This window comes from Solanum dulcamara, chromosome 2 (assembly GCF_947179165.1).
Source record: "Solanum dulcamara chromosome 2, daSolDulc1.2, whole genome shotgun sequence".
Lineage (NCBI taxonomy): Eukaryota > Viridiplantae > Streptophyta > Magnoliopsida > Solanales > Solanaceae > Solanum > Solanum dulcamara.
In genome coordinates, this window is record NC_077238.1 from 57,950,189 (window position 1) to 57,969,698 (window position 19,510).

The window sequence follows — 19,510 nt, forward strand, 5'->3', positions numbered from 1 at the left end:
TCAGGTTGGATTTTGAGATGTGTGTCATCATGACCTCGGTTTTTGGGTGGTGACACTAGGTCTGTAACTTGGAGATTTCAAGTGTCAATCATAGCCTGCATTTTCATGAGTTTTGAACAAGTTATTTTCATGACTTCCCTTATTTTCTTTTGTTGTTTCATTACTTGCTTTAACAACTCAAAAGTGCAAGCTTCTTGTTCCGCATCCTCCACTTCACTACTCCTGCCAAAATCACAAACAACAGAAGACTCATAATAGGGGCTTGGGGGAAGGGAATTAGAGTTAGGACAGTCATTCCAATGACCATCTTGACCACCACATATATGACATATTCCATTCAAAAGATTGGATAGTGGGTCCTCCACAATACTGACACGAATATCCATTACCCAACCACCATTTATCACACTCATCCATATCAATACGATTATCAATTATTATTTTTAAATGATATATATCTGAAAAAAATTAAAAAAACAAACTTAAAAAAAAAGAAAAAGAAAAAATAAAACCTAGAAAATAATTAATTTCTAAGTCCCCGGCAACGGGGCCAAAAACTTGAGACTGCTAAAGCACATGCAAGTGTACGCGGTCTCACAAGTAATATAGTGTCTCTTTTTAGGAGCCGGATGTCGAACCCACAGTGACTTGTCAATTAACTATTTTGCTAAATTATATTAAATCTAACTACTTATTTAAGCAAGCTAAAAGAATGCGACTAATAATTATAAGCTAACAGATGCAAGAAGTAAACAATGAAATATACTTACAATGATTGAGGGAAAACTCAGGGTTGCAGCTTAACATGAGTTCAAGCATAATATTTCTTACTTTGGTTTTTGATAGGTTATTAAATTACTGATTTACAGGATTGATTTTACAATCATGGTCTCTCGACCTTTAATTGCCTACCTTTGTTGACGGACTAATTACATCATTGAGTGAGGATAAACATGAACCAACAACATTAATCCTATCATCCTGTTTAGTAACCAAACATGGTGTATAGGTATGTGTCACGGGCATCCTATATACGAATTATCTTAGGCAATTCTAGAAAAAACATGTTCCCTATATTCTAGTGTTATATCTCCTTTCCGTCTCTCGAGCTTCAGGTAGATAACAAATTTATTCTAATGGTGATCAAACATTAAAATAGTAAAAGCAAGAATATAGGAGTAATCATATACAAGAACCCATCTTCAACCAAAGCAAAATAATATTATACTATCACCTGTAGGAAAAATTAGCTATTAATGTTTTTAAGAAAAGAAGAAGAAGAAAAGAACCGTAGGTCAAAAGTAAAAGTTTATTCCCTCAAAATTAATTTTTATGAAATATTTATAGGTGTAGAAAAAAATTCAAAATAAAATAATTGTGTCCAAAACTAATTAGGAAACCAAAACCCAAAAAAATTGGATTTGTGCATGACACTGTGCGCGTGAACTTTTGTCGCTGCCTTCCATGGTTGGCTGCCATGCGGCAACAGTCACAATTTCATTATATATATATATATATATATATATATATATATATATATATATATATATATTATTCAATTTAATACATTAAGCTGCTTGATTGATTTCCTTCTTCAGTCTTTCATTTTTAATTCGTTTTGGCTCCAATTTTCATTATTTTCACATCAGATTAATCCTATAAATAAAATACACAATTTAGCACAGTTCATAAAATTTATGCTCAAAAAGGATAAATAAAAATATTAAATATGAAGTAAATAATGATTAAAAATATATATATTTTGACCTCACATCAGCATTCAAGGTGATCTCACGAATGGACTGTCTCAACTCCACCAGGGTGGAAGGTTTAACTTCAAGAACCTGTACCATATTCTGCTAGATAATTGAGCTAGATGTGCTACTATTGGGTTTTGAACCAGGTCATCAGGAAACTATACCATATGCTATCACCTCAGTATCAAAGAGCACCCTGGAAGAGTATGATTTTGCAACCTTAACTACATTCAAATTCAAAGTCAATCTCTACTTGCTGATCAGGGGAGGTTGGCAATTGTAGATAGGTTGTTGAAATTTGGAATTCAAGTGCCTCAAACCTGTATTTTGTGGTCTATCTGTAAGCTATTTGACAATATGTTTTTCGCATGTCCTTACATTGAGATATCGCGGACCAGGATGCTAGTTGATTGGGACATCAAAGACCAATAGGTGACTGGTCATTTGAAGTTAATTGGACAAAATAGAAAAGCTAAAAGAAATCTGGGCAGTGGACTATTGTTACCTGTGTATTTGGCATGTTGGTATATCTGATTTGAAGAGATAGAAATTTGATCAGTAGATTTCAAAGAGGGACTACTTCAGCAGACAGATTGTGCGAGGAAGTTGTTCAGCATACACACATCACAGGCAGGAGTGTCTCCAGCTGACAGAAACCTCTTTTTGCTGTAGTGGGCCTTTGGTCAAGAAACTAAATAAATAAAACAAAAATCACTGTATTTGGAAATTTTGAAGATATTCTTATCCTTAGGTCCTGTTTTAGAGAAACATATGTATTATTGTCTTCTTTTTGGTTGAATGGAAATGACTGTTTACCAAAAAGAGAGGTTCATAAGGTTCTTCTGGTATTGTGTGAGACCTGGTTGTGACGATGAGGAAGTCAAAGTGGGTGAACACAGGTATAATATTATACTACAATATCTTAAATGGACAATTTTGAAGGAAGTTGGCTTGCTACATACAGAGAAATTCCATGTATCTAAATAGGTAGTTGATAACCCACAAGAGTAGCAGATAGAGAAAACTGAAAGATGCATGTTTTCAATATATGATGCTGCTAACGAACCAACACTAGCACCTTTCAGTTCTCACGTCAAACTCATTGTCCTCCTATAATTCATTATTCCTTCATCTTTATTTTGCCTATTCTATGCCTCGTCAACAAGATCACAAGCTGCAACCACAAAAACAAGGCATCCGCTCATAGAAACATTCAATCGATTGACACGATTTTCAAATAAGATTAACACGATTTTCAAAATAAAACATCAAGGTCCAAATGGTTCAACAACTAAATTATACCTGACAACATACTTCAGCTAAATTTTACACAAGTTAGCATTAATCACAGGAAGATTCTTTCCTACAAGAAGTCCCTATGTTGTCCAATTTAAGTCCAATGGAGGAGCACCCTAGCAATTTTACCTAGTAGATTATCCAGAAAACAAAGAGCAAGGACCAGAAATTTTGAATGAACATGCCACATGCTGATGTATGTAATATGGCAGTGTGCTGAGTCCTACATGAGACGCATATAACGGTGGAACTCAGAAAATTCAACAGGATGTCAAGGGCGTGGCCTCTTGTTGCTGCATGATGGACATTTGTACTGCTTTATATGCTCAGCCTTCGCAGGCGTGATCTTCACGCACTTCCCATGGAACCACCTCTCGCATAAGTCACAACAAATCCAGAATTCATCTGATGCATAGTTCTCACCACATGCCCCACATAGGGTATCGCCATGCTCTTCCTCCTCTTCATCTAATCCATCTTCTTCGTCTTTTACTTCAACCTTTGCGTATTTACCCTAGATTTCAATGCGAAACTATGTCAATACACCTAGTTGTTAAGTTCAATGCATGCATAAAGAATTGCACTCAAGCCATGAATCTGCCTTTAAAGGTTTATCTATGATAATCTGGTGAATGTATGGCAGGAGACAGAGTCTAGTATCAAATAAGATTAACAAAACCTGGTGCATGCGGTAAAGAAATCATAGATAGTAATGGGAACACAATATGAGGAACTAAGGTTAAGGAAATAGTAAAACTTATAGCATAAAAAGAAAACTCAAAACAGGCACAACTGCAATTTACAAGGCAACTCGACCCGAAAATTAATGAACACCAAATTCAGCAAAATGAAATTCATTTTTAATTAAAACTGAATACTAGCAAGATAATTGTGAAAACACAACATTCAGACCAACTGAACTATATGTCAGTATTAGAACAGCTTAAATATTGAAAACTTCCGTCTTACCTCTAACACTGCCTCTTCAAACTATGGGCATAAGCATACACCCCACAAAAAGTCACTCAATTAGCTCATGAGAATGCAAAATAACTTCTTCATTTATTTATTGCCTACTACATCACCAAAGCCAAAAGCCCGACTCACTCCCACAAGTCACAACTTACACAGTAACATAGAAACCTAAGCCTAACTCACTCTCCCACAAGAACCCCTGGTCATCTTCCTCCATCCATCTTACCGCCTACTGGGTTTAGGGTTCCGACCATTCTCCTCCACCAGCGTCCAGATCTAGCCGTAAAGGAACAGATCTGGATGGTATAGATCACCGATGACCTTCTGATAACACCGGCAGCAAACTCTGGCAACTACCAAAACTAGGTTTCCTGTGTCCCTCAAGCGCAAAACAGGTTCCGTCTCAACTCTCAGCTATATCTACATTTAACACAAAATTGTCATTGCTTTACTGCCTCGTTTCTTGAATAGCTACGTGTTTGTGAACCTCAGTTGCTATATTATTTTATTTTATTTTCTGCTGTATTGTTGATTCTTGCCCGTAGTTTCAGTTCTTTGCTTCTTTAAAATTCTTTTTATTTTTACCTGCTTCTTTAAAGTTCTTGTTCTATTGAAACAACTCTGTTTTACTGTGTGCTTACCTTCATTGCAGTATATTACTTTGATTTAGTATTCTGCTGAAGCACTTTGATTTACTACTAGATAGTGTTTGGTTCTTGCCTTCTAGTTTCAATTCTTGTCCTCATGTATAAATGATGTTAGTGGCTTTGGAACTTGATGGTAGACTAAGGTCTTGTCCTCGGCTGGGGTTGGGGGTGTAAGGAAGGGGTGGAAAGGGTACCAAGGGAGATCCTAGGTTGAGAGTTGGGTCCTGAAGGTACTTTAACGGGGAAGTCGATAGAGTTAGTGAAGATTCCCCGGAAGAGGAAAATCAACGCAGCTTGTGTTTAGGAAACTAGATGGGTGAGAACCAAGGTGAGGGATGTAGATGATTTTAAGTTGTGGTACACAAGAGGTTTTAAAGGATAGGAATGGTGTAGGCATTTCGGTAGATATGGATCTCAGGAGCATGTCGTCGAGGTTAAGAGAGTGAACGATAGAATGATGACTATTAAGCTAGTTGTGGGTGGGGTGATTTTTAACATAGTTAGTCAAGCTTGTTCGGACGAGGATGTTAAGAAGTGCTTCTAGGAGGAACTGGATGAGGTGGTGAGAGGCAACCCGCACACCGAGGAGATTTTTGTGGGAGGTTATTTCAGTGGACACATAGGGAGCACTTCGAGGGGATACGAAGATGTTCATGGAAGTTTTGGCTTTGGACATAGGAACGATGGGGGAGTTGCGCTTTTGGATTTCACGAAGGCTTTTGACTTGGTCGTGCTAACTCAAGTTTACAGAAAAGAGAGGAGCGCTTGGTGACCTACTGTAGTGAAGTGACTAAGACTCAGATAAATTACCTACTCCTCCTCAAGAGGAGTGATAGAGATTAATGCAAGGAGTGCAAGGTTAATCCCAAGCGAGAACCTAACTACTCAGCATAACCTTGTGGTTATTGTTTAAGAAGTCCCACATCGCTAGATGGATGAGAAATTGGTCTTCTTATATGGATTTGGTCAAACCTCCCCTCATGAGCTAATTTTTGGAGTTGAGTTAAGCTCATGTGCCATATCTTTACATGATATCAGAGCCAAATTCATCCCAATTTGTTGTTAATTGATTTTGGTCCCCCATTTATAAGTGTTCACGCTCCAGTAGAGGTCTGGGTGTGCGGAGGAGTGTTAAGAAGTCCCACGCCGATAGAGGGATGGAAAATTGATCTCCTTATATGGACTTGGACAAACCTTCCCTCACGAGCTAGCTTTTGAGGTTGAGTTAGGCCTAAGTGTCATATCTTTACAGTTATGAATTACACATCAAGATGAAGAGGAAGAAGAGGATTGTTTATGGCCAACCAAGGATTAAGTGGGGAGGCTTGACCATTGCCAAAGTTTGGGAGTTGGGGGAGAAGTTGATGGCTATGAGGGCTTGGGAGAGTACCAGGGTTGCAAATAGTATATGGACTAGGACAATCAACTGCATTAGGGAAGGGTCTCGAGGGGTAAGTTAGGTGGTCTTAAAGGGAAATGGTGGTAGAATGGAGAGGTCCAGGAGAAAGTGGAGGCCAAGAAGGATGCATATAAGGCATTAGTGGAAAGCATAAACAAGGAGGACAAGAGGAAGAATAGAGAGATATAAGACAACTAAGAAGGAAGCAAAGTTAGCGGTTACAACAGCTAAAATGTCGGCATTTAAGCATTTGTATAAAGAGATCGAAGGTCGGGGCAAGGGTGGTGACAGAAAGTTGTATAGGCTCACCAAGACGAGATAGAGGAGAGCTCATTGTCTGGACCTAGTGAAGTTTATCAAAGACGAGAATGACTACTAAGTTTTGGTTGAAGATGCACCCATTGGATAAAAATGACATACATATTTCCATAAGTTATTGAATGAAGAGAGGACACGGTTATTGTGCTAGGAGAGTAGGAGCACTCCAAGAGTCATAGGAATTTTAGGTATTGTAGGAGCATAAAGTTTGCGAAGGTTGAGGGGGCGATTCGTAAGATGGAGACTGGAAAAACGATCGATCCAGAAGAGAATCCTGTAGAATGTTGGAACAACATAGGAATAGTAGGGTTGAAGTGGTTGATTGAGTCGTATAATGTGATCCTTAGGACGACTTGGCTACTGGAAGAATGGAGGGAGACTACTATAATTCTGGTGTTCAAGAACAAAGGTGATTTACCAAATTCCAACAACTATAGGGGTAATAAAGCTACTAAGTCACACTATGAATGTTTGGTCCACTGTAGAAGCCATTCAACTTTTTATAGATTATATATGGTGTTTAATGACTTAGAAAAAGCCTACGACAAAGTTCCTAAGGAGCAACTGTGGAGATGTTTGGAGTCTAGAGGTGTACATGTGGCTTACACTAGGGCAATTAAGGACATGTATGATGATGCCAAGACTCAGGTGAAAATATTGGAAGGAGACTCAGAACACTTCCCAAATATGATGGGGTTGCACCAAGAATCATCCCTCAGCTCGTTTTTGTTTGCCTTAGTGTTGGATGAATTGACATAACATATTTAGAGGAAGGTGTCATAGTGCATGCTATTTGCAGATGATAGTTTTGATTGACGAGACGCATGGGCGAGATAATGAGGCTAGAAGTTTGGAGACAGACCCTAGAGTCTAAAGGTTTAGATTTAGCAGGACGAAGGCTGAGTACTTGGTGTGCAAGTTTAGTGACATAGCACATGAGGTGGAAGCGGAGGTAAAGATTGCTACACAAGTTATTCTTAAGAGAGGTAATTTCAAGTATCTTTGGTTTATAATACAAGGTACATGGGAGATTGACGAGGTTGTAGCACGCCGTATTGGTGTCGAATGGGTGAAATAGAGGCTCGCTTCTGAGGTTTTGTGTGATAAGAATGTGACACCAAGGCTTAAAAGTAAGTTCAACAAAACGGTGGTTAGACCTACATTGGTGTATGGGGCAGAGTGCTGCCAGGCAAGAATGCTCATATTCAAAAGATGAGATAGCAGAGATGAGGATGCATAAATGGATTTGTGGGCATACTAGGAGGGATATGATTAAGAATGAAAATATTTGGGGCAAGGTGGAAATGGCCTCTGTGGAGGAAAAGATGAGGAAAGCTACACTGAGATGGTTCGGGCATGTGTAGAGAAGTCACAAATGGACCAACTAGGAGGTATGAAAGGTTGGCCATAATGGGTGTTAGGAAAGTTACGCCAAAAAAGAACTAGGTGGGGGTGATTTGACAAGACATAGCTCAACTCCAACTGATTGAGGACATGACCCTACATAGAAAGGTTTGGAGGTTGAGAATTACGGTAGAAGGTAGTAGGTAGCAGAGTGTTGTAGAACCTTAAAGGGGGAGAGTAGGGGGCTTAGTCTTCTCTGCTACTTTTCTCTTTATTTGTAGAATTACTATTTAGATTGAATACAAAATTTACAAATCTAGTTCTTTTCCTGAATTCACCTATCAACTAACAAAAGTGGACCTAGGCTTTCAAGAAGATGGGTGCACCTCTACTGGAGATAGGAGAGGAACGCATCTGGGAATCGGATATCAGACTTGCAAGTTCAGAGATAAAAAAAAACTAATTATATTTGAAAGCTATCAGAAAGAGAAAAGGAAAAAAAATATCTGTTTTTCTTTTTCCAGAAAAAGTATTTTTATATGTCAAAAATGTAAACTTTTAAAATTATCAGGTTACGTAAAATTCATTTATGTATTAATGATTAATAACATAGGAAAGATGATAAATGAACTTGTGAGAAAAGAAAGAATGGAAAGAGAAAAAAAGGTATAGCATATTGGAAAATAGAAAGAAAGAGATAAAAGAAAAAGAAACCACAACAACAACATACCCAGTGAATAAGAGAAAAAAAAACAAAAGAGAATAATATGTAAGAAGGGAAAAGATAAAATCGAAAACAATATCATCTAAAAGGAAGACCACAAATGTTATTTGCCGTGTACATCAGTGCACCTTATGACATGTAGCCATTTCTAACCAAATATGTATGCATGTTCCACAGATCTAGTCAAGAGAATGGGTTCAAGTGCACCATATTTTACCATGTGGATCTGCCACGGTCATCTAACCCTTACTCTCAAACTAGTTGGGGTGAGCCATTTATTATATCCTCTATATCAGTTCCACTCGATTCGGCCCCATTTCACCAATATTAACTATAGGAGAAAAATGCACAAATGCTAGAGTCATCCATATTATTTATCTAATAAAACAAATTGTGCAAGTCACTATAATTGTCCTCTTCGGACTAATTACTATGCATATGAGTCACTATACACAATACGAGTTAGGCATACAAGTCCCTACTTACACCTCAGGCTGAAGTAAATAATTCACAAAAATATAAACAAATATTAGCAAGCAAAAGATGGATCTGATATCCGTGGGTCAAACCCCAACTCCCATAGCTGCTATCTTGACCAATACTTTCAGGCCACAACCCCCCTTTCTTCTTTTTGGGATATCTATTTTTATACTACAACCTTAAATTTCAAGGTTAATATTTAGTGGCCTATGGTCTGAGAGTCCAAGGATTTTGTGAGAGAGTACCACTTGCTATCTTTTAAATGAATACTGCAGACAATGGTTATCAAAGAAGCAACAATTTTTATTTTGGTATAGGGTTTCAGAGTGATAGTGTCGTACCACTTTAGAGTTTGACTTGGATTTGTTGCTGCTATGATTAGAGACTGATGATCTATCTTTTACTTGCTTCTTGGCAGCTCCAGTGACAATTTCATAAATAGTTGGCAGCTCATTTATCATATTGAACAGGCGTTTCCTGAATCAGAGAAACCACAAATGTTTAGGTAAAACAGGAAGCTTTTCAATTTAGTAAACTAAGTAGATAACTGTTTTTCTATTCATGAACAGAACATGCACATGCATCTCCTCTGACCATTCACATACAAGGGCTTTACAGAGTAACACTGCTTAGTCACTTAACACAATAACCAGCTCCTGGTAGGCTATATGTCCACAATAAATAAATATAAAAGATGAACTGCAAAAACAAATTCATCAAAGGAAGATTGTTTTTTTTTCTTTTGATAAGGCATTCATCAAAGGAAGATTGAATACACACAGAAAAGGAAGGCAAAAGGCAACACAACTGTTTTTGTAAAATCTGTCCAAAAAAACAACAAAGTGTACGTACCTATCAGCTTTGTCAAAGCCAAATCTGGCACCAAAATAAAAGGCAACAGAGAGCAACCATGCATCACTGTGAACAGCAACTAGGGCCAACCAGTCCTTTTCCTGCATCCCATCTCTGGCAAAGTTTATACCTAGTGCTGGCTCTGGAAGCTCAGGAGGCACCTCCTCAGCTGGCAAATTGACTTCCCATTGCTCGCTTGGAAATCCATAGAGGCAAAGATTTTCCTTTTCTGCAAGGTTTTAATGAGAGAGAAAGAGAGTGAAAAGAAAATTTCGAGATTGAGATATCATCAAAAAGTTTCAGATGACCTAATATATTTTTCAGAAAAGTTAAGCAATAAAATAATATGTTAAATAAACCATAAAAATCCTTTAAAAAACATAAAAGTATTTGAACATCTGTTTTAATTGTCTAAGGTAGACACTCCAGGATCAGAAGTCTTATTACGCTAAAAGATATTTCAGGCTCTATTCTGAGAAAAATGTTGCATTCTTTTCATGGAATTCATAGGTCAGGATTATGAAAAACTATAAGATTTTCCATGATCACTGTCATGGGGAATATAGAACAAACGGTTTGATGTGGCTTACCCCATTAAGATAATAAATAGAGCACAAAGCTTTGCAGTCGAGCCAAATGTATTAGACAGATTTTGCGCCCTAAATTCATGGACCTATCAACATTTCAAGCCACAAACTAGCCCAATATAAGAAAGTTGAACAATTAGCCGTCCAAGATATTTCAACTTAAAATGCCCAAACATTGGAAGCTGGAGTCAAGTTTGTGAAAACAACTGAGTGATGGCAGCAAGGAAACGATTGACACATCTTCAGGCTAGCTCAAGCAATGTATAAGTATCAAGTCTAGTGGACGGACAAGTTTTGTAGGAAATTATTTTGATAAACTTGCATGTTCAAATATACCTTTCACTGTTAATCTTTTTGTCTTGTTTTATTATTTTTTTCCCTCATCATACTAGTAATCATGAACTGATTCACATTACACTCACCTAAGGTTAGAGGAGGTCGCCATTCTAAGAAAACAAATGAGGGGGGTTGGGGGTGTTGTGCAGACTCTTGAACATCCCTTACAAAATCTCAAAACACAGTAAGGTGATTGAAGTAAATTGTGAACAGATGGTTCTTCAATAGTAAGGGCCAGAGTAATGGATTATCACTCTTCAAAAGATGTGTTTGCTAGACAAATGAACTATGAACTATATAGCCACTTAGGAAAGGACCATTATTTCATTTGTCCTCCTCCCCACCCCCTCCTCCAGATTACGGATGCAAATAACATCCTTCCACTCAAAGAAAAATGTTTTTTTTTCAAATAGTTACTGACAGAGCAGGAAAGATCAAAGACCCAAATGGGTATCAGGCTTTCCCCTTGGGGATATCAATAAAAAGATTTAATCGAGTGAAATCATTGCAAAAAGAAAAGAGCAGTCCGTTGCACAAAGCATCCTACGTTAGCAGGGTCCAGAAAAGGGTTGTAGACAGTCTACCCTAATGCAAGCATTAGTGGCTGCTTTCACGGCTCAAACGTGTCACCTATAGGTCACGCGGAGATAATTTTGCCATTTCTCCAAGACCCCCCTTCAAGCCTACCCTAATGCAAGCATTAGTGGCTGCTTTCACGGCTCAAACGTGTCACCTATAGGTCACGCGGAGATAATTTTGCCATTTCTCCAAGACCCCCCTTCAAATAGCTAATCAATACAATGTGTCTACAAATAGAACCATCTATTAAATGAACAGCACATACATCACACTTCAATTCAGACTCATGAAAACCTAAGAGCAACCACATAAACAAGCCAGCAAAACGGAAAAGAGGAGGTTAAAACAACAATAATGCAGTGACATTTAGAAGCAGAAAATTAGCAAATTAATTTCTTATTTTCAAAGAATTATATATTTATATTAATTAGAAGTCGGCACCCCATTATCACAAAGCAACCCCACGCATCAATTAAAATATTGGACTCATTTCTGAGCAAAAACAGTACTAAATAAATAAATAAACATTAAATGCATATTCTATATAAAACACGGTAGAACGTAAAGATCCCTAACTCACCAGGGTCACACTGCTGATAAAATTCCTCCACATCTGCAAAAGAATGGCCAAATTAAACCTCTAAAGTATCACAGCGTACAATAATACAACACTATAAAACTCAGAAAATTAAAATAAAGAACTCTAAACTGAAAGAACAAATTGAAGTCTCTAAACCCAGAAAAATAAGAATTTTGTATGCCAAAGTTTTTGGCAAAAAAGAATTACTAGGATATACATGCAGTTGGTATACAAGGGAATGCGCGAGCGCGCGTGTGCGCGAGAGAGAAAAACAAAGTGAATGTGTACCAGTGGTAAGGGCTTTGATCAAACCGGCACGGCGGCCTTTCAAATCCTTCAAAACTTCCTCGACAGTGCGGGGATTATACTGTGCGCCTCCTTCCATGGCCGATTTCCTTGCACACAGCGACTGCTTTTCCCTGCTGAAACTTCAGTGTTTTCAACGACTTTTTGGGTACGAAAAGAAGGTGGTACTAATAAGAATGACAGGGGCACTGTCGTAAATGTAATGCACTTCAAGTTCAATTTCGATCCATCCAGAATCCACATGGAAAATAAATCTTTTAGTACTTTTTTTCCAAGTAAGAAAATGACTCGAAGACCAAAAGGGGCATAATGTTTTTTAAAATGGAAAAATTATATAATTACACATCTTATTTTATCATAATTTTTAATTTTTTCTACCATTTAAAAGAATTTCAAAAATTTCCTTTCGAATACATCACTCCCCTCTCGCCGATACATCCCTATCTCCCTCTCGGATAATTCTCTCGCCTATATATCCGGATGTCATATCCCCTCTCTAATACATCTATATTCCCTCTATGATACTTACCTGTCATCTCGGATACATCCCTCCCCGATGTATTCAGATGTTTGTTGATGTATCTGAAAGTTCAATGATGTATTCAAAATTCATAAATTTTAAGGGAATTTTGTAATTTGGAAAAGAGCAGAGAAATAATATAATTAGTTCTTAACACTATGAGATTTATTTAAATTACACAATTAAACCTAAAGTAATAGTAAAAAATAAGTATGAGTTGTAAAAACGGACTAGCTCAACTCAACCTAGCCCAAATAAGTAGTGCAAATTGATCCTTCATTTGAAAAGGTATTAAAAAGCTAGACCAATCCAACTCAATCCAACCCTAGAAAGATAGCGGGCTAACTCTTCATTATTTTTAAAAACTTTCTCTTAGGATTTTTTTTCCAATCTAAATTCAAACTTATAAGTATGCCAAATTTGCTAACCTTTTTAACATATGATCACCTAACATATAATTATATGAAAATACACAATTCTACAATTTATAGATTATTCAACATCAAATATCGTCAAACGCATTTGAATATATTTATGATAAGTTATCTTAATTAACATCTTTATCTTCGTCATCATTCATATGAAAATTTATTTAGTTAAACATCATCAAATAACTTTATTTCGAAAACTAATAATATTTAAATTCACTTAAAAAATACTATCACTTTAAATTTGGGTATAGTCGTGCAATCAATTTTGACTAACAACAAGTGTTTGGATTTTTGTTTTATGATTGATGAAACTTTTATACTTGATGATTATTATTTAGTACGAGAAATTTAAAGCTAAATAAGTAAAGTATTGTGTACGATACTAAGGCTTCTTTGATCATCACCATTATTAGTTTTTACTTCTTTTTCATAATATTCTTTTTAATTTTAAATTCAAATAAATAGTATTTATGAATGCAACTTGCACACTTGGTGATTATAATTTTATGTTTGATGAGTAAAGTATTACGTAAGATACAAAGACTTTTTACATAATCACTATTTTTAGTTTTAACTTCTTTTTCATAGTTTTTTAAAATTTAAATTAAATAACATTTAGCTCACATGCTGGCCTCGACGCAGCCTCGCCCAAGCCTCAAGGGTCAGCAGACTAACAAAGTTTGGGCTTATAAGGCTCAGTCTTAAATGGGCTGAAAGTTTAACACAATCCTACCCGAGTAGTGGGACAGTTCTAGAAATAAGAAAATTGTAATTCCCCAAACGTTCCTAACTCAAATCACTCCAGAAAGAGTTCAGAAAGATTTTCAGTTTACACTACATCAGTTTGTATAGACACCTTCTATGGTCCGTAGAAGGAATCACAAGCCATAGATGTGTCATGTAGTTCAAGACTTCAAAATCTCAAATTCAGTATATTTTTTTACGGATGATCAGATCGGAGTACGAACTAGGGTCTATAATTAGGTCTTATAGTTTGAAGCTTCTGAAACTACAGAACCTCAGTACTTTTTCTACGAGTAGCTAGTATGGATCATACTTTGTTTTACGGTCTGTAATTCATGTCTCATGGTACAATCTTTAGAAATCCTGAAGACTCAGCCTGATTTCTACAGACGGTTTCTACGGTTTGTAGTAGGCACCTATAGAAGTTGCTCGACAGAATTTAATCAGGCGTCTTTTAGTATTTTCTCATTCTATAAACTCCTATGTTATGTCGTTTTGGGTTATTTTAAGTGGAATTTAGTTTTCTATCAGCCTAAATTCTCATTCTCTTAAATCCCACCACAAAATAGATTTCTTCTCTCTCAAGTTTCCTCTTAAGGCAAGAACTAGGGTTGAAATCTTCAAGCTTTCATTGAAGGAATTGATCCAAGGTTTCAACTCCAACTACGTGGGAACTTCATCAATGGGTCCTTTTTCACCCATTGAGTCCCAAACAAACCCTAATTTCTTCAAGCTTTGAATTCTATATTTTAGGGTTTTATGATTTCTCATAGGTTCTTGTTAAATTTTGTTTTCTTCTCCGCGGATGATCATATTATGTATGAATTGATCTTAACTACATGTTTTCAAGGATATTTTCATGAACCCATAGCATGCAAGTATTTTCATGATCATGACTAAGCCAGTTCCATATGCATGTCTCAGATTATTAGAATTTTATGAATTAAGAATGCTTTTAGATAAAGTATCATTCAGTATATATGATTATCATGATTTAGATGCTTTAAGATAAACTATCTTTCTGTCATGATCCAAGACTACCCACTAGACGTGACATGGTGCCTAGAGCCCTGAGAGACCCCAAGCTAACCATCTGGCATAGCATGGCACTAAGATAACATACATAACTGAAATAACTTGAAAAGCAGAATAATATTTCAAACGACTAACATGGCATAAGAAATACACCTGAATGCATCAACATATAAGTGGAACTCCAATGTCTAAAATAGCCTCTAAACATAAGTAAGTTACTAGGACATGTCATCCGCTAGCTAACTCTGAAGTCTGAAACTAAAAGAAAATACTGAAAGTCAAAAGATAGAATCGTCCTCGGATCATGAGGACTCACCAACTTGGTATTGAGAAAAATCTAGGATATCACTAACCACAAGTCGGATAAGGAGCATCAAAACCTATATTATAACAATATAGGCAGAAAAGTATATGGTCAGCACTTGGATGTACTTAGTATGGAGAATGTGTATAAACATGACATGATAATGTGATAAGTTTGAAAACACCATAATGCAATGACTAAGTAAACATAACATGAATCTGATGATCTGATTCTGAAGAGACATTGTACAAGGTCATGCAATATTATGAAATCATACATAAAACTAAGAGATACATAATCAACATATAACCATGTGAGATACAACATGGAGTATGGTGTATTTTTCACCAAAAAGGGCCTAATATATCTTGCCATGATATAATGACATCATCATTACAAAATTATGAAACTAGGTACTCGTCTTTAGTTCTTGGACTGGGTATTCACCACTAGTCCTGAGACTGAGTACTCACCTCTAGTCTCCTATAAACTTATGGTGGCACGTAGTTATGGGACATGGACAATCTCTACTAGTCTACTCAGTGCTAAATATAACTCCCAATGAAAAACATACATAACTATAAGAGTGGCTCCTTAAAATCGTGAGTTCATAACATAGTCATAAAAGACACTTAATCAAAAGTATCTAAATCATGAAAATATTTCATAATGAGATGTTCTTCAATTGTAAGCATAACAAATTCTTAAACATAATATTTTTTTATCTGAAAGCATCCTTGACTCATGAAATCCATTATATCATAGTGCATGTATAGCAACATAGCTTGAATCATAATCTAAAAATACTTGCATAGCACATATTCATGAAAATATCATTGAAAACCTTGAATTATTATTAAATCATGCATAATAAGATAAATCATGAAGAATAAACTTAAAATCAATTGGACCCATACACAAATCATGAAACCCCTAAAATTGGGTAAGAATCATAAAAGAGATTTTGACATCTCGAGGAACCCATTGATAAATTTATCACATACCTTGATGAAACACTAGATTGGAATTTGGAAAGGAGACTTGAAGGTTGAAGAATCCATAAATCACCTTGGGAGAAACTTGGAGAAGAAGACTTGAGGGTTTTGAGAGAATGAAAGTAAATGAGGAGGGTTTGAGTCTTATAAACGGTTATAGGTCCTCAAATTAGTCTAGAAATGACGTAGTGTAAGAGTTAAAAGAGCGGGAAAATACCTAACCTTGACTTAAAAACCTTACGGGGCTATCTACTGGTGACCTCCACAGACCGTATTCCACTTAACACTCTGTGAAGGTGTTCACGAAAGTAGAGGGGATCTAAGTGAAGGTGGTTCTGAAAGTAGAGGGGATCTGAGTCTCGAGGGTCTTCTTCCAAGGAAGCCTCTATGGGTCATACAAATCTCTATGGACCGTACAAGCGCTCGTAAAAAATGAGATTTTATTGAGTTTTGGGGGTTTGGTTCACGAACTAATACGCGGCTCATGAAAGATTTCATGGACTTCCAACTTGAGGTCAACTTCACAATGGCTTCCACGGGTGCAATCTTATACGGTCCATGAAGTCTTTCATAAAAACCAAAAATTTGCAGACTTCAGCAACCTTTTTCTGCACTTTCCTGAATCTGTCTGAGGTAGGTACTATTGGTGTATTACAATATCTCTCCCTTGAGAACATTCGTCCTTGAATGAGATTCAACGAGGCATAAAAAGAGTAGGGAAAACTACCCAACATAAATGCAAAAACACATAAAATTAAAGGAGTGACTCTGAGTTAAAACATGAAGTTTATAACTGATTTCATGAACATACATGCATAGGGAAACATAAGAATAGCTGAATCACATAATTCCAAAGAGTGCATAGGAGGAACTAATACCTCACGCTGAAACTGAACTAGAAGGAAAGAGATGAGGATATTTGGATGTCATATATTTTTCGGCTTCCTAAGTATCACCCTCAACTAACTGATTCCACTAAAGGACTTTCGCTGAAGAACCTCCTTTATTCCTCAACTTACTAACTTGATGGTCTAAAATCTCAACCGGGACCTCTTCATAAGAGAGACTTTCCTTCACACCAACACTCTCTAAAGGCATAATTGATGTTGGATCACCATTGCATATTTTCAACAAGGACATATAAAACATCAGATCCATTCCAACTCTGAGGGTAAATCTAACTCATAGGCTACCTTGCCAAAATGCCACAAAATCTGATAAGGGCCAATATATTTAGGAATGATATTTTCTTTCATACCAAACCTCATCTCACCCTTCATAGGTGAGATTTTCAAATAAACCCAATCAACAACTTCGAATTCAAGCTCTCTTCTTACATCAGCATAGGATTTCTGCCTACTCTAGGCAGTTCTCAACCTTTCTCTAATGAGTCAAACTTTTTCCATGGCCTCATGGACTGACTGGGCCCTATCAAGGCCACTTCACCAATCTCAAACCAGCCAATATGAGATCCACACCTCCTACCATAGAGAGCCTCAAACAGAGCCATCTGAATACTTGAGTAATAATTGTTATTATAAGCAAACTCGATCAAAGGCAAATGATTATCCCCATTACCCTTAAAGTTAATCACACAAGCTCTCAACATATCCTTAAAATTTTGAATAGCCATTTCGGTTCGGCCATCAATCTGTGGGTGAAAGGTTGTACTAATCTTAACCTGAGTACCAAGACCCTTCTAAAATGATCTATGAACTGAGTGCCTCTGTCATAAATGAAGGTTAAAGAATGTCATGTAATTTCACCATCTCTCGGAGGTTAAGCCTAGCATAGTCCTCAGTTGAATATGAAGTTTTAACGAAAAGAAAATATGCTGACATATTCATTCAATATACAATAACCCATAAGGAATCAAACTATTGACGTGTATGAGACAAACCTATGATGAAGTCCATATTCAAATCCACCCACTTCCAAGTAGGAATATCAATGTTTTGAACCATACTGTCTTATTTCTTATGCTCAAAATTAATTTATTGGCAATTTGGACGCTTAGCCACAAATTCCACAATACCTTTCTTTATGCCATTCCACCAATAGACTTCTTGTAGGTCATGGTACATCTTAGTGGATCCTGAGTGAATAAAATATTGCAAACTGTGAGCTTCTTCTAGAATATGCTGCCTCAATCCATCCATATCTGGAACACACAATGGATCATGATATCGAAGCACACCATCTATCCCTTGGGAGAAAGCCTCAATGACCTTTTTGAGAACCACTTTCTTTAGTTTAACTAAGATTAGATCCTCATTTTGTGTTGCCTTAACATCACCCAATGATTCTAAACCATTCTAACAATAACTCCACCCTGAGTCAACCAACCGAACTCCTAAATGGGAAAGTCTATGAACATCACAAACCAAATTCCTTTTCTCCTCCTCGATATGGAAAACACTACCCATGGACAATCTACTAAGAGCATCTTCTACGATATTAGCTTTATCTAGATGTTACAAAACACTTATATCATAGTCATTCAACTATTCAAGCCATCTCATTTGGAAAAGATCCAAATCCTTCTAGTTAAATATATATTGCAAAGTTATGATCGGTAAACACATGCACATGAACACTATAAAGATAATACCTCCAAATCGTCAAGGAAAAAACCACTGCCGCCAACTCAAGGTTGTGAGTCAGGTAGTTCTTCTCATGAAATTTAAATTGCCTAGAAGCATAAGCAATTATCTTTCCATGTTGCATCAACACACAACAAAGACCAATTATGGAAGCATCATAATACACCACAAACCCATCTAAACCATCTTGCAGAGTCAAAATTAGAGTTGCAGTAAGTTGACTCTTCAACTCCTGAAAACTCCTCTCACAAGCATTAGTCCACTTAAATTTGACTTTCTTCTGAGTCAAATTAGTCAATGCAGAAGAAATAGGAAAATACTTCCACAAATCATCTGTAGTAAACAACCAAGCCCAAGAAACACATGATATCAGAGGTAGAAAGAGATTTAGGCCAACTCTTGATCGCTTTGGTCTTCTAAGGATCAACTATATGTTTTTTCCTAAAACAATATGGCTAAGGAATGTTACTGACCTCAACCAAAATTCACACTTGCTAAACTTAGCAAACAACTGATGATCTTTCAAAATCTGCAAGACAATTCTCAAATGCCTGCATGCTCATCCTCACTCCGAGAATAAATCAAAATGTCATCTATGAAGAAAATGATCAACTATCCAAATACTACTTGACACCCTGTTCATCAAATCCATAAAAGTTGTAAGAGTATTTGTAAGTCCAAAAGACATAACCAAAAAT

General features: G+C 36.6%; 1 protein-coding gene across 1 annotated transcript; it reads right to left on the reverse strand.

The window, feature by feature from the left end:
- Window positions 1-2,995: 2,995 nt before the first annotated feature.
- LOC129880585 (PHD finger protein ALFIN-LIKE 4-like) lies at window positions 2,996-12,334 on the reverse strand. The gene is made up of 5 exons (XM_055954677.1): window positions 12,163-12,334; window positions 11,875-11,907; window positions 9,793-10,021; window positions 9,282-9,417; window positions 2,996-3,567 (listed from the first exon to the last, which is right to left on the reverse strand). Exons 1-5 carry the CDS (start codon window positions 12,257-12,259, stop codon window positions 3,325-3,327), a joined length of 738 nt encoding a protein of 245 aa, XP_055810652.1. The 5' UTR covers window positions 12,260-12,334; the 3' UTR covers window positions 2,996-3,324.
- Window positions 12,335-19,510: the final 7,176 nt, after the last annotated feature.